General features: G+C 40.3%; 1 protein-coding gene across 1 annotated transcript; it reads right to left on the reverse strand.

Moving 5' to 3' along the window:
• Positions 1–149: 149 nt before the first annotated feature.
• Positions 150–13827, reverse strand: LOC104280836 (unconventional myosin-Ie-like; the record flags this gene model as incomplete). Its single annotated transcript, XM_009878616.1, has 6 exons — positions 150–295; positions 4091–4295; positions 7139–7231; positions 8039–8196; positions 9793–9939; positions 13682–13827. Coding segments are annotated over 6 exons (895 nt in total), but the record flags the coding sequence as incomplete, so codon positions are not given.
• Between the last annotated feature and the right edge of the window lie 399 nt (positions 13828–14226).

Here is a 14226-nt window from a genome sequence, read left to right on the forward strand (position 1 = left end):
CTGGCCCGTGCCGGGGCCGACGGCGAGGAAGGGGCGCCCCGTCCGCCCCTGGAACTGCTCCCCGAGTCCCGCTTTCGAAGGGTGAGATCGTGCTGCCATACTCGCTCCTGCTTGGCACCTCGAAGGCGGAGACGTGTGCCGACACCCACCTCGGTAACGGTCAGGACTGCGAACGCCGGTACGCGGCGTCCGGACGCCCCGGTCCCTGGAGCAGCCGCGGCCCTTCTGAGGGCACACCCGCCTGGAGCCGTGGGTGAGGTGATCACTTGCCACCATTTCTGACCAAAGTTTTACACTTTAGGAAACACAACAGTGGACTTGCAGGGTGTGCTACACGAGCAGCAGCTCGCATACTGGAAGGGTAAAGTCTGAGACACTACTTTGCCAGGCCCTTCTTAAGCGTTCCCTTAACTTACGCAGTAGCATCCGTATTGTTACTGCATGTTGTTTACAGCTGTGGCTTGCTTTGAAAGGAAAAAACCAAACCACAACAAAAGAATGCGACATCCCTTGGTCCCTAGCATCCCCTTCCCCACCCTCTGTCCTCAGAATTATAAGCTATGTTTACTAACTGCTCTTTTATCTTACTTGTGGATTCCTGTAAAGAAGTTTGACTTCCACAAATCCATCCCGAGGGGAGCAGTGGGCACCTGTTCCCTGCTTGTTCTGGCTGCAGTTACTGCTGCGGCTGTTTGGGGGTTTTTCTACCACTCTTGAGCAAACTCAGTGATCACTGAAAAGGGGGGCAGACAGTGAAGATGTCACTCTAATACAGTGTGTTTTGTTGTATTTTTTTTTCCCTCTCCCGGACTACATTGATCATAATTGCCATTTAAAATGGAAATATATAGAAAGTTTAATAGGTGCTAATCATCCTTGTAAACTCCTCAGACTGAAACAGATGGAGTTGCTGGTGTGTACCCACAGCATTAAGAACTGGTACAGCTGATCTTTTTAATCCAACATGATAGTTCCTATCTCATTATGTGCTTGGCGGCTGCTACATTTTACAGTAATGCATGTCCCGGTCACAGTTGCCTGATAGAAATCACAATGGCTTTATCCTATTGCTTATCAGTTTTTGTCGCTGTTAGGTGAACCATAACCTCAAGACAAAGTAGAGGTCTAATATTAGCAAGACAGTTTTAACAGTGTAAGTTGACATGCGATGAGAAAGTTTCACCACTTAATAACATTCATGCCTTTACAAAGATGGAAATGACTCTGAAAGTGTTAGCATGTGTTCATAGCTTTGAAATTGTTAAAAGTAAGTAGCAGTGGCCACTTGCTTCTGATTTCTTTCTTATTCGAGGACCAATCTGAAAAAGAAAAATACTCTAAATATGCTTAAAATGCCTTATGGTTAACACTTTGTGCACATTTGGGAAAAAATGACTGCCACTAGTACAACTGAAAAGACACTGTATGTGCTTCATTTTGCTGGAGGCTGATCGCTCTACTCTTTTGTGTTTAGGAACTCAAAAGCCCCTACTTAAGAACCCTGTGCACTTCTTTGGATAATGAAAATCTATCAAATTTGGGTACACTTGTTATGTATTTGTTTTCTACAAGGTGTCTAATGCTCACTAGAAGCAAGGTTTTAAGTAATACGCTAAATCAGTACTGTAGCCAGTTGGATCACACACAGAAAAAGGAAGGCTTAGGCCAACAGGAGAATTCAGTGCAGAACAACTGCTAAGGAGCTTGTCTGCTGACTGACAGCCGAGAACAGTCTGTTGGTACAGAAAAGTTGCTCTTGCTACGGTTAAAAAGAAATTTCCTTTTGTTGTTGTGCCTTTAGGAACCTCCATTCATGTGGATCACTGGAGGAGGGGACTGAGCTGTTCCGTCTAATGATGGAATCATAGAATGTGTTTGGCTGGAAGGGACCTTTAAAGGTCATGTAGTCCAACCGCCCTGCAGTGAGCAGGGGCATCTTGAACTAGATGAGGTTGCTCAGAGCTTCATCAAGCCTGACCTTGAATGTCTCCAGGGATGGAGCCTCTACCACCTCTCTAGGCAACCTGTTCCAGTATTTCACCACCCTCATTGTAAACAACTTCTTCCTGATATCTAATCTAAATCTACCCTGCTCTAGTTTAAAACCACTGCCCCTTGTCCTCTTGCTACATACCCTCAGAATAGTCCAGGGCTGAGAGCAAATATGTTAGGGGGCTGCAGAAGGTCAGGTGGGAGCTTGGTGAAAGTTTGACTTAATCTTGATTTCTCTCAGATTACCCTAAGTGTAAACTCTTCCGTATTTGGCAAAATGATTTGCTGTCAAGCCTGGGAGCTTGGGTCGCAACTGACAGCTCAGAGTAAAAATACCGTGACTGCTTAAGTGTTAGTGAGCAACAGCAATCCCTGAATGTGGCACGTCACTGGTGCCTTACTGCAGTGGCCAGTGATAAGGGTGAAAGAATATGATTGTAGAATGGTATCTCGTGGGGGACTCTGAAATACCTAGGCACTTCCATAGGCAAAATTCTTCCTATAGCAATGTCTCTGGTTTTACTTTACACTTTTACACCACCTTCAGGGGATATATGGCGCTCTAGCTGTTGTGGTAGGCGAAGGCTCGGGCTCTGCACTGAGTCAGTCAGGGCACTGGTGCAACATAAAGCGAACTGGCCAGCTGCCTCTCAGAGGCTGGGCTATAGAGGCGATACAGCTCACTGCAGAGGGAGGTAACAACCTGTTGGAGGGGAGGGGAAGAGAGAGGCCATTTGGAGGAAGAGAAGCTGAGGAGGACATTGAACTGTAATTTATGAAGAACCTGCAAATACAGAATTCTCATCAGGAAAAGTCCAAATTTCCTCATATTTTTTCCTCTCAATATTTGGACAGAGATGTAAGAACGATGGGTTGTTCAACACACACAGGGCTTTCCTACATAACAGGTTGGTACTTATAATGTATATTACTTGAGGAGCTGTGGCCTATAGAATTGTGGCTGCACTAACCATTACTATGCAAAGTTATTACACCTTACCACAGTGGATTTTTAATCTATCTGCTAATGTAACTTTCCCTGTTAATTTAATATGCTCTGGGACAACCAGATGTTACTAACAGTATTTCTCTGAGACTTGGTTATATCAGAATTAAATCATACAAATAGGAAGTCATCAGCAAGGAGAAACACAAACTGCTTATTCAGAACTAGATTATTTCTTTTTGCTAGAGTTGCTGAATAGGCAGCAGTCTTTGACAATTAAGTGGCATTCAAATTCCCACTAAAGTTTCACAAATGTTCTACAAGAGAGTAGAATACAAGAGCTGAGTTAAAGTAGAAACTGTTCTGTTAATGAAAAACTTAAAATTTTGCAAGGCCTTTAACATTCTGGAGCACTAACATCCCATAAGTATTTGACAGAAGACTTCTGTCTTCATGATTTCCACAAATCAGAGGTTTTGTCTTCTGGATTTTTAGTCAAAATCTGGAGCAACTGGTTTCAGAGTCAAGAACTTGTTCTGCTTCCCGCAACTAAGCCTCTGATTTCTTGGCTTTGTCCTTCTGGTGATTGTTTTGATGCTTTTGACTCTTGGCTCTTGTTGTAACCTAGTTACAACAATAAGACCCACCCACGCCCAAATCTTGTAGGATTGTCATAGAAACATGTTCTGGAAGGCTGCAGCTCAGAAGTCCAAATGATGCCGAAATAATCTTTTGAGTGTCACGCTGCCAAGCCAAGAAGTACAAGTCTAGTATATCAGTTAGGAGTCAAAGCTGAAAGAAAAGGACTATTAGCCAGCGTTTCTGGACATGACAGTTTCCATAAAATACCACGTCTACTATTTATGGTCTGTAAACCTGAAGGAAAAGGCCTAGTTAACCTCTGCCAAGTTTCTAATATCCTTAAGTAGAAGGTACCATTTAAATTCAAGCTATTAAACTAGAACTGGTTAACCTTCATTCCTAAAGGCCTATGATGGAATATGTGTTTTGAAATCCTATGGGTGATGATACCTTTGAGTACAGCTCAATAACACCATCTGATCATCTATGTACACAATATAAGTTTATCAGTTATGAGCAGTTTGAGTATGCAAAGCTATTTATTTTTTCAGACTTAATGTAAAATCTTACCCGGCTGCTCCTTGGTCAGGTACTTTCAGGAAATCCAAGCTTTCTGGTTGCTGTGAAATCTTGCCTGATCCTCCTGACAGTTGCCGTGGTAAAGTTGGTCGTGTCGTATTTGTATACAGGTTTTTCTGATTGGCCCGTTGATTTCCTGGCACATGGGGAATTGGTACAAACTGGGGGGGATTTATTACTCCATTTTGCTGCTGACCTAGAAGAAAATAAAGTGTGAACACATCCAGTCCAAACTACAGCTCAGCAAAGGCAACTCTTTTGCTTGTGTTCGTGATACAGCTGTCAGCGAGACTCAGCTATCAAGGAATTTGAATACAAAATAATATTGAAATCATGAAGTTCGATGTATACTCAGTTTTGGGCCCACTAGCAATCTGGTTTGTGTTCACGTCTTTGTAGACTTGTGCTTTGAATGACGAGGATTAGCTTTTAGATTAATTCAACCTTATGAATGTTAGCTAATGGGTAACCACACCACCTCTACTTAAAATGCTGCATAAAATTTCATCCAGATAAAGGTTGATCAAAACAGTCTTTTCACAGTGGTGCCCAGTCATAGGACAAGGAATAATGGGTGTAAGCTAGAACATAGGAAGTTCTGACTCAACATGAGGAGAAACTTCTTTACTGTGAGGGTGACAGAGCCCTGGCACAGGCTGCCAGAGAGGCTGTGGAGTCTCTTTCTCTGGAGACAACACTGGTTTTTTAAGCTGTTATTAATTTTTTTTTTTTTTAAAAAAAAAGGGGGGGGGGGGTAGCTTTTTTTTTTCATTTTTTGGGGGTTTTGTGAGGTTTTTTAAGAAGCATTACTGCTACTTTGATAGCTCAAAAGGAGTTTGAATTTTCTAGGTGATGACAAGGGTAAATGCCTTTGGATAATTATGCCTCTAACTTGAATTTAAAACAAGCCCACCCATGTCTGAGCTACTTGTAGGATTAGGGCCTAAGGAGCTCAAATCTGCATGCTTTATATTCCTAAAACCCCCACTGAAAAAAAAAAGGGAGCTATGCTTTTATTAAAAATCAGATTGCTTAATGCTGTGGGTGATCCTCTCCTTTTTCCATTGTGATTATACTTGCTGAATATTAGCAGAACAAATAGCTGTGCAGAGAGGAGAATTCATAATCATGACACTTTTAAAAACCTTAACTGCATTCCACAGCTGGTCATTCCTTCTGATACTCTTTTGATACTGTGGCAGAGCTTAAGTAGTCATAAACTAACACAAAAACCTCACTTTGGGACCTGAGCTAGTATGGCACACACATTATGGATTATATAAATAAAGGTTTATTTTACTCTGAATATGTACGTAACAGTCTGTTATGGACCATTAATTTCAAAACATTTGTGAAAATAGCAGAACACATTTCAAACAATTGAGTATGATGACCTACAGCGTTACTTCCCCACATTGTGACAGCAGGTGGAGAGAATTGTTTGTGACTTTCAGGGAGGAATATGCCCAAATCATGCAATTGCCTTGGACTCCTTGAAAGTCTGGACAGTCTAATTGGAATTCTTTTGTAACACCAGTCTCAGTTTTATTTTTCCAGCTAGGATTCGTTACATTACAAAAGAGTTTGAATTAAAAAAAGCTAAGTGATGGTAATTGATTTGAGGTCTCTATGAAAGACTTTTACTCACTTTTTAAACATGATACCCTAATGCACAAGGATCAACACAACATTTACTTAACTTCAGTACTTAACGCTGATCCTGCCTTGACACTACAGTGTGGTTTCACTGTTTCATCAACATCTAGTTGAACTCCACAGCTGAACACTTGGGGAATGGTGGGTCAATAGAATATTGTTCTCTCCTCGGAGTTCACAGGCTAAATTAATTTTTTCTCTCTAAGGCAGAGGTGAAAGACCCTGATGACATCAACCCTATGCTGAAAGTTAGCCCAGTGTCTTGCTGCACACAGAGGCAGATTCTTCTAATTAGGACTCTCTGTTGACACGTCTGTTCAGGAGCTGTCAGAAGCACTGGGGAATATACGATTACAAAAGGCCGTACTGCCAGTATGGACATCCACTGGTTCCTTCAATTTGCATGCAAATCTATATCCAAACTATTTGACCTATAAGAGGAAAGTTTGGGCTTGGTCTGCAGGCACAAGGCTTCTTCAAGCAATATTTCTGTCTTTTCATGTAGCTATAAAACTGCTGAAATAGATTCTGCTTTAACTCATCCTGTATGAATATTTGCCCTCTGTGTTTGCAGACATGTTAACTCCTCTCACTACAGTAACTTCCCACTTTATTCCAAGCAGTTCTTGTAGATCATGCAGTGCCTAGTTTCACTCATACAGCTATGAGGACTGGGAATTGTCTACTTAATTTGGTGACCAAGACTGGTCACACCATTAGCCTTTTCTCAATAAACAGCAGCTGACTGAGAGAACTCTTTGTTTAAAAAAAGTACTCTGGGAGTCTAAGTTAAAAAAAACACTTGGGAAATGCTGGCTCAATGGAATATTGTTCTCCCCTCTGAGTTCACAGGCCAAATTAATTGTATCTCTTAAGGGCAGAAGTGCAACACCCTGCTGACATCAATGCCATGCAGAAAAAGCCATGCTGCTTTATTGGCACAGCTGATAGGGCTCAGCATACACAAAAGTTGTTACATAACAGGGTAGGACAATGAGACATAAATTGCATTCTATTGTTCACTGGCACTGAAAGCAGTTTCACTGCAAAGCATCGTCTGTGGCTTGATAAGCTTTCACCCTTGAAAGTAAAGTGCAGAAGGCTACAGGGTTAGTTTTAGGTTCAGTATCTTTAAGTGGCTGAACATGCCAGCGTCCATGACAACCAGGATCTCTTTGGTGGAATACCAGTTTGATTGTCTGCAGACTCCAACATTAAGCTTCATAACATGCCTACAATGTATGTTTTCCAGAAAGGATCTTTTAAAGAGGATTTCAAACCTTTACTATGATTTTTTTGAATGGGCAAAATTACCAGATGACAGGAGTAAAACAAAAGCTTGAATTTGGAATTTAGTTTTTGCCCGAGGCTAGGAGGACTTACCAGGAGGAGGTGGTGCAGCTCTCATAGGATAAGTCTGACTTTGAGACCTGTTGGAATACCCTCTGCTTTGGGTGAGGTTCCGTCTAGTAGGACCTAAGAGAAACCAGCAATGTTTTGTCACCCGTTCACAATTACATTAGTTAGGTATATCCTTCTGTCTGTCAGACCCTTACTCTGTGATCAGGGGCTGATGATCAGGAATGATGAATTTGATTCCTACAGTGTTGGCCAGCTTGTCCTAAAGCTGTAGGTGCAACAAGGTCGGCATATTCTCCCTTTTGTGATCCAGTTCAGTCACAGGATATAAAGCTGTCTCAAGACAACAGTAAATGAGGCCCAGAAGACCGTTAGCTTTATGAAATTGTTATAATACATGGATAGCTGGCACAACAGTACTTCTGATTGTACTGTTTCTGATCAGCAGTGGGTATGCAAAAAAAGTAGGACACGAAACTTGAGAGGCTGGTATATTTATCGCTCAATCTTTGGTGATGTACAGAACTTACCTCTCCTATTATCACAACCTGTCCTTTCTTTATCAGCAAGACTGTAGGAACTGCAGGAGCTCAGAGCAGAGTGAAAGACTCTTCCACAAAAAGCCTGGCTAATTGTGCTATTCGTACTATGTCACGTGATTAAATGCCCTCCTTTGCTCCAGGGCAGAGAATTTCAGACATTTCAGAAACAGTATATAGTGAAAGTAACAAAATTCTAGCACCACTGTAGAGTAGCAAGGAATTCTGCTGTATCATTCAGATCTATAACTAGATTCCTCTTTTTAGGGTTACGCAGAAATAATAAAGAGCATTCTAAGGCAAGAGACAGGCAAGGAGAGAAAGAGCCAACCCTTCTGTAAATTTCTAAACCAATCACTAATTTCTAAAGGAAATTCATACTTACGGGAATTCTTTGGTAGCCCTGGTCCAATGCTGATTTGCAGCACTTTATTACTTGGCTTGAGAAGGGCTATATCTCCTTGGCCTTGCATAAACTGCACTTGTCGAGATCCACCACTGCTCCAGGGCCCCCAACTCTCCTTTTTCAGCTTCACCTCAAGTCTAATATAAACACATGAACAAGAAAACAGAGGCATTTCTATGTCAAGTAAGGACAATATCACCTGGCAGCAGATAACTTAGAAATACAAAAATAAAAAGCTTAAGAGTGAGAATTTGTATTCCCTGAGTGACTTAGCTGACATAAACCACCTAATTAAGTCTTTTTTTCATGTTTTTTCAAAAAGTTGTTCTTAAATGATGTTTTAACTTTTGTGGTAGAGCTACTCACAGGAAGTTTAAGGCAGAAGAGGACAGAGAGTACAATGAGCTTTGAATTAAAATGTACAAAGGTCTGAGTAAGAGATGTGTCTGCCATCAAACATCACTCCTCTGGAGCAGACTCTACTGGAGCAAGCTGGAGTGCTCTATTCCTAAACATTCTTCTGTGTATAGAATTAGATGTCTATATATGTGTGTGTATATATACATTGGCATGTATATGACAATATATGCTTTAGGGGTGGGCCTGGCACATGTCCTGGGAGACATTTCTGCATACATATACATCAATCTTTTAAATTCAGGGTGGTTTTTTGCATGTGCACACATGAACATACAGATACTTTTTCCTAGCATTTCCACACTATCCATCCACTCCAAAGTGTACTCAGATATGAGCTAAGGAAATTATATTTGGCTTTGGACAAGACCCCAGAAGTATAATACATTACATCTTACATGAACAAAAAATTCACGCCTGGTACTGGCTTTGGATTCCCAGTGTATAGGAGCGTACACTACAGGAATATTCCACACTCCAGTTGTCCTCCTACACTGTTTTCAAACTAAGATAATAAACTTCTGTTAACTTCTATAATTCAAAGGAAATAAAATAAACATATGAAGCCAAGGCCTGCTGTTCCCAATGCGCTTAATGGGTAGGAGTATTAACAAAAGCACGTTTGTTGGGCTAGTTTCCAGCATGTCCCTACAGCTAAAAAGCACATCAAACATCCTGTAGCTTTTCAGGTTTGATTCTAAGAAACATTCCCAATATCATTTACCTAATGAAGCTCCTTTAGAATTATCCTTTCACCCTGCATTTGTCTATCCCCACAACAAACTTCAGAATTTCAGATTGTTACATTACGTCTCCAGAACTGTCTTTCAATCGCTTCATCATGTTTCCACTTCTAGGTCAAGGTTAAGGACTTGGCAGAGGATGCTCCCTTCTCGTGGCAGGAAACAGGAGCCAGCACGGAGATGGAAAGCTTGCACGACGGTCGCACATTCATTGTGCAGTGACTGGCTTGGCCCTTGCTGCGGGGCTGCAGCTCTGCGGCACAAACCTACAGCCCGAAGCTGCAGCCCCTTGAGCCTGATGCCATCCATGGTCAGCAAAAGGAAGGCAACTGCTACACACCCAGACAGTGGAAAGTGGCAGATGACCCAGGTACAATTCTAACACATTACTCTGACAAGTTGATCAGAAAGTCTGGTTTCCTTGCACATATACATTTTTATACAGCGCTGGCTCTTATTATTTCAAAACAGGCATAATCTCAAGAGCTGAACAACTGCCACTCACTCATTTGCCTTGGCAGGAAAACCAAATATTATTTATTCTTAAAAGTCCATTAAAAAACCATAACTCACGTATTGCTAAATTTCAGAGGTAGTTTTCTTTGTGTTTTCTCTTCATATCTTTTTGATAAGAGGCTTAAAAACTCAGTTTTGAAGACCGATTCAAGCAAACTATCATATTCCTGTTCATGTAGAATGAAAATGTCATCCTGCATTGTGCTGAAAAGAAATCAGAGCATATGCCATTCAGATTAAAATTTCATCAGCAAATACAGTCACTGTTCTAATGACATTTGTAGAATACTTAAGGTTAATTTTAAAAAACATAAGAAAGTCCAAGCAGGATTAATTATACAGTCTTGCTTTCTGAGAACCAGTGGTATTCCACAAAATGGAGAAGAAAGGAGCTCTAGCCAGATATTGTTAAGTATTCCTAGCAGAAAATGTGTGACTTCTTTTCATGGTTGTTTAGTCCACAGCAGGGAGTCTGAAGCCAAAGCTTCTCTACTCTTTTGTCAGTGTAGTTTGGTCCATTTTCCGCTGCTATTACTAATATCAGAAAATACTATTTTATAATAGCAATTTATTTCAACACATTAGATATCTACTAAGTGAAAAAGGCACTCTCAGTTTGTGTTTCTCTCTGGAGAGATGGTGATTTAGAATTAACATCATTATGAGTTTTCGTTTTTTCCTTCTAAAGAACAGAAACTCAGAAGTGTGAATGTCTGCATTGTGGAAAACGAAGCAGGTGGCTTTGGCAGCCAGGTGATGGCAAGCCAAAGCTACGCACACATCACTAAGAAACAGCTTCTTTCAATGGTTTGCAGAGCAATACATCAGACAGAAGGTACTGATATCTCCCCTAAATCTGTATATGTATTGCTTCACCACATCAGAGTAACTCCAAAAGTAAATTAATTATAGCACATAAAGAACTCAAAGAACATTCAGCTCAGGGAAAAAAAAAAGCCTTCACTTTGCATCAGAAAATTAGTGTTATTTGCCCTCATTACTGTTTTCTGATCCTAATTACCTAGCCTTCCACTTTGAGTACCTTTCTCCCTTTTTCTCTCCCAGCTGGTCTGCATGATTGCTGGCTCTATAAATCTGCAAGGGGAGAAACAGGTGTAGTTTCTGGCTACCACTTTCAATCTGGCTGCTGAAGACGAGGACTTTCTCCACAGACTGTGAGTACCTTTTTATATAGAATTAAAAATGGCTTCACTGTGCTGCTGGAGGTGCTCCTGACTGTCATATATGAAAATATGGTTCTAAGCCACTTGAGGCATTAAGTAAAGTATGAGTTGTATTGCTACCTGTTTTTCTAAAAGTCTACTTATCACCTGTGCACTCTGTAATCCGCTTTGAAATTCTGAAACCTTTCCCATAGTTTGAAAAAGGGTATAGACTTACCTAACCAGTAATAAAAATAGCAATGAGACATTTATAAAAATAGAGTATGACCTCTTGTCCTATCATCAAGCAGATCTAGAGCCTTAGTAAGGTTCTGAATGAAACATATAAGAAAACTCAAGACCAACACTAATTATTACCTAGGCCATGGTGTTATTTTTGCTTATTTGGCAAAGAGTCTGACTTCACAATACTGTCAGGGTGTCCTGTGTCACTCTTTATCAGATGAATTATAAAGTTCAGTTATTTATTTATTGTTATTAAAAACACAAGAATGTTTCCAGGAGAGTATAGGTTGTTGTTCTCAGTACCCTAAGCAAATTCTGAGTTGAATATTTGTGCTTTAAACTGTGACTTCTTTAGTACTTTAAATTGTTATGTACTGCCAATTGCTGTTGTTCCATGTCAATAGTGCTATTATACTGCCTGTATTGTGTCTAAGCGTATTGATGCAAGCTTTACAGTATATTGATATATGATGCAATATGTTGTGCCTGGGTTTTTTGAGAGATATTTAAATAGCAACACACAAATCTAGTTATCCTCTCTCCTTCTTTCATTTAAAATATATTTCATTTTTTATTGATTTAGCTAAAATTTAATATTGCATGAAAAATAGTACAAATAACAATTGAAAGTTATAAAACTTAAAGGTTGCAATACAGAATAGAGCTAAACCTATTCCACATAACAGCAATAACATTCTTCATGGGTTTATTTTTTCCAGCACAAAAGTTTGAGATTCACTTCAAAACCAGCCAGAGATCAGTTATATTCGAGCTACAGGAAATTTAAACTATAGGGACAATAAACTGGAGTTTTGAAAACACATGAGAGAATGCGAGTTAGAGCTAATATGATTTTTGCTTTGAGTCTGTCATCTGAAAAATTGTTTGGGGGTTTTGGAGGGTTTTCCCTCAAAAATACAGAGTAAGTAATATATGTACTAAATAAGTTTTCCTCTAGTTTTATCAATTGAAGACTGTTAAATATTGTAAGTGCTAATTCTTATCACTGAGACAAGATTATCTCGGATTTGGGAGAAGCAGTAACTTTCCCAGCCTCTGCAGCCAGAGCATTGTGTTACTACTAAGCCACTTCAGTACAGAGTTAAGAGATCCCTTGGTTAAAAGCCATTGTGAACTTGGACCATGGTAACGGCGAAAAGCCCTCTTGCTTCCATAGGTTTTTTTACAGTTTGGTTTTGGAGGAATACCTGGACAGTTGGATACCTTGCAGCAAGTCTACTTATAGCATAAGAAAACCCTCATGTTTTTTACAACAAAATAAAATCAATAACCGAAATTCAAAACATTGTTAGACATAATGTAATATACACATATCTTCTGAACTAAGCATATTTGGTTTTGTTTCAGAAGGTTCTGTGGAACTGCTATTTACATGTGAGAGGAGTGTAACAGCTTTCACTAACTTGGCAGGCAGCTGTTCTTTTAGCTGACTCAATTCTGACTATGCCTGTGGAATGCTACAGGCCCAATTCACGCGCCTGGCTGCAATCTGTTCAAGGTTTGCACAGCACACAGTCCAAACTAGGAGTGCTAAAATGTCAGGTTCCGCTCTCATCTTTATGATAGATAACCCACAGGTTTTGAAAATAGTATTGTGAGCAGACATATCTTGCAGAGCTTTCCCAAGTCTTGAAATGGCTGTGATGAATTCTGCAAAAATGTGAAATAATGTCTGTGAAAAGATCTCTGGCTATGCTAATAGAATGTTTTATAAGCATATACAAAAAACCTGTTGAAGTAGCTATCAATACACAGTACTCAAGTGTAGATTTGTATTCCTTAAAATGGTAATTTATCTCAATATTTAAAGTATGCTTGTTGCCCTGTATTCATATTCTTTTTGTATTAAATTACACTCAGCTACCAGCTCTGATAAACTGCAGTAAAAAAAATTCTGAAGTTATTCAGGGACTTTGTTCACTCATCTTCAAAGGGGTGAAATGATACAGGCAAGAATCCATAGATCTCCTGGGCAGTTCCTTCTGGTTTTTGCTCACCTAACTGGGTTTTTCAGCTCTTTCTGGACACCTCAGATATTACCTGCAATCTGTGAATGACTTGACTTTCAGCCTTTGAGTGATGTGAAATCCAACTAGAAATAAAGGTTTTAGTAGCTCATTGGGAAGGGAACATCCCTTTAGGAAGCAGTGGACATGTACCAGATGTACTTCTGTAAGTAAGAATTATTTCTGAGATACAAGCTTGAGCCCAGACTTGCTACTTGTGCACTGCTTGTACACGGTGAATGTACACTTTGCGAAGATACATTTTGGAGGACTTGCCAGACAGGTGAGACCCAATGTAAGTAAAACACTTTAATAACCAGTCAGAAAATGTTTGTGCTGGCTATTAACATCTATTGCTATAACATACTTACTAGGGCTGGGAGCAAAAATAAGGTTTCTTTTCTTGCAAGATTCAATTGATACAGCTTAAGAAGTTCACCCTTTATCACTGAACTTATTTTCCCCAATGCAAATTTCCCTGTCAATGGAAAGATGTTTACAGGTACTGACCTTAGAGAAACAGAAAGAATTCTCTCCACTTCCATCCTTCGCTTTAAGACTTCCTTCACTTGGCCTTTCTCTGGACCCTGTTTGATCTTTTCACGCCCAATCAGGTATATGCACTTCGGAGTGAGGACAAGATCTCGTTTCACACTCTGAAACACAAAATTGTTTGTAAATAAATAGCTAGGTAGAGATCACACAGAATCACAGAATGTCAGGGGTTGGAGGGGACCTCGAAAGATCATCTAGTCCAACTCCCCTGCCAGAGCAGGATCACCTACAGTAGGTCACACAGGAATGTGTCCAGGTTTTGAATGTCTCCAGAGAAGGAGACTCCACAGCCTCCCTGGGCAGCCTGTGCCAGTGCTCTGTCACCTTCACAGTGAAAAAGTTTTTCTTAATGTTTTTCTGGAACCTCCTGTGTTTCAGCTTGTATCTGCTACCCCTTGTCATATCATTGGACATCACTGAGAAGAGCCTGGCTCTGTTGTCCTGACACTCACCCTTTACATATTTACTAACATTAGTGAGGTCACCCCTCAGTCTCCTCT

The sequence above is a fragment of the Apaloderma vittatum genome, unplaced genomic scaffold (assembly GCF_000703405.1).
Source record: "Apaloderma vittatum isolate BGI_N311 unplaced genomic scaffold, ASM70340v1 scaffold23481, whole genome shotgun sequence".
Classification (NCBI taxonomy): domain Eukaryota; kingdom Metazoa; phylum Chordata; class Aves; order Trogoniformes; family Trogonidae; genus Apaloderma; species Apaloderma vittatum.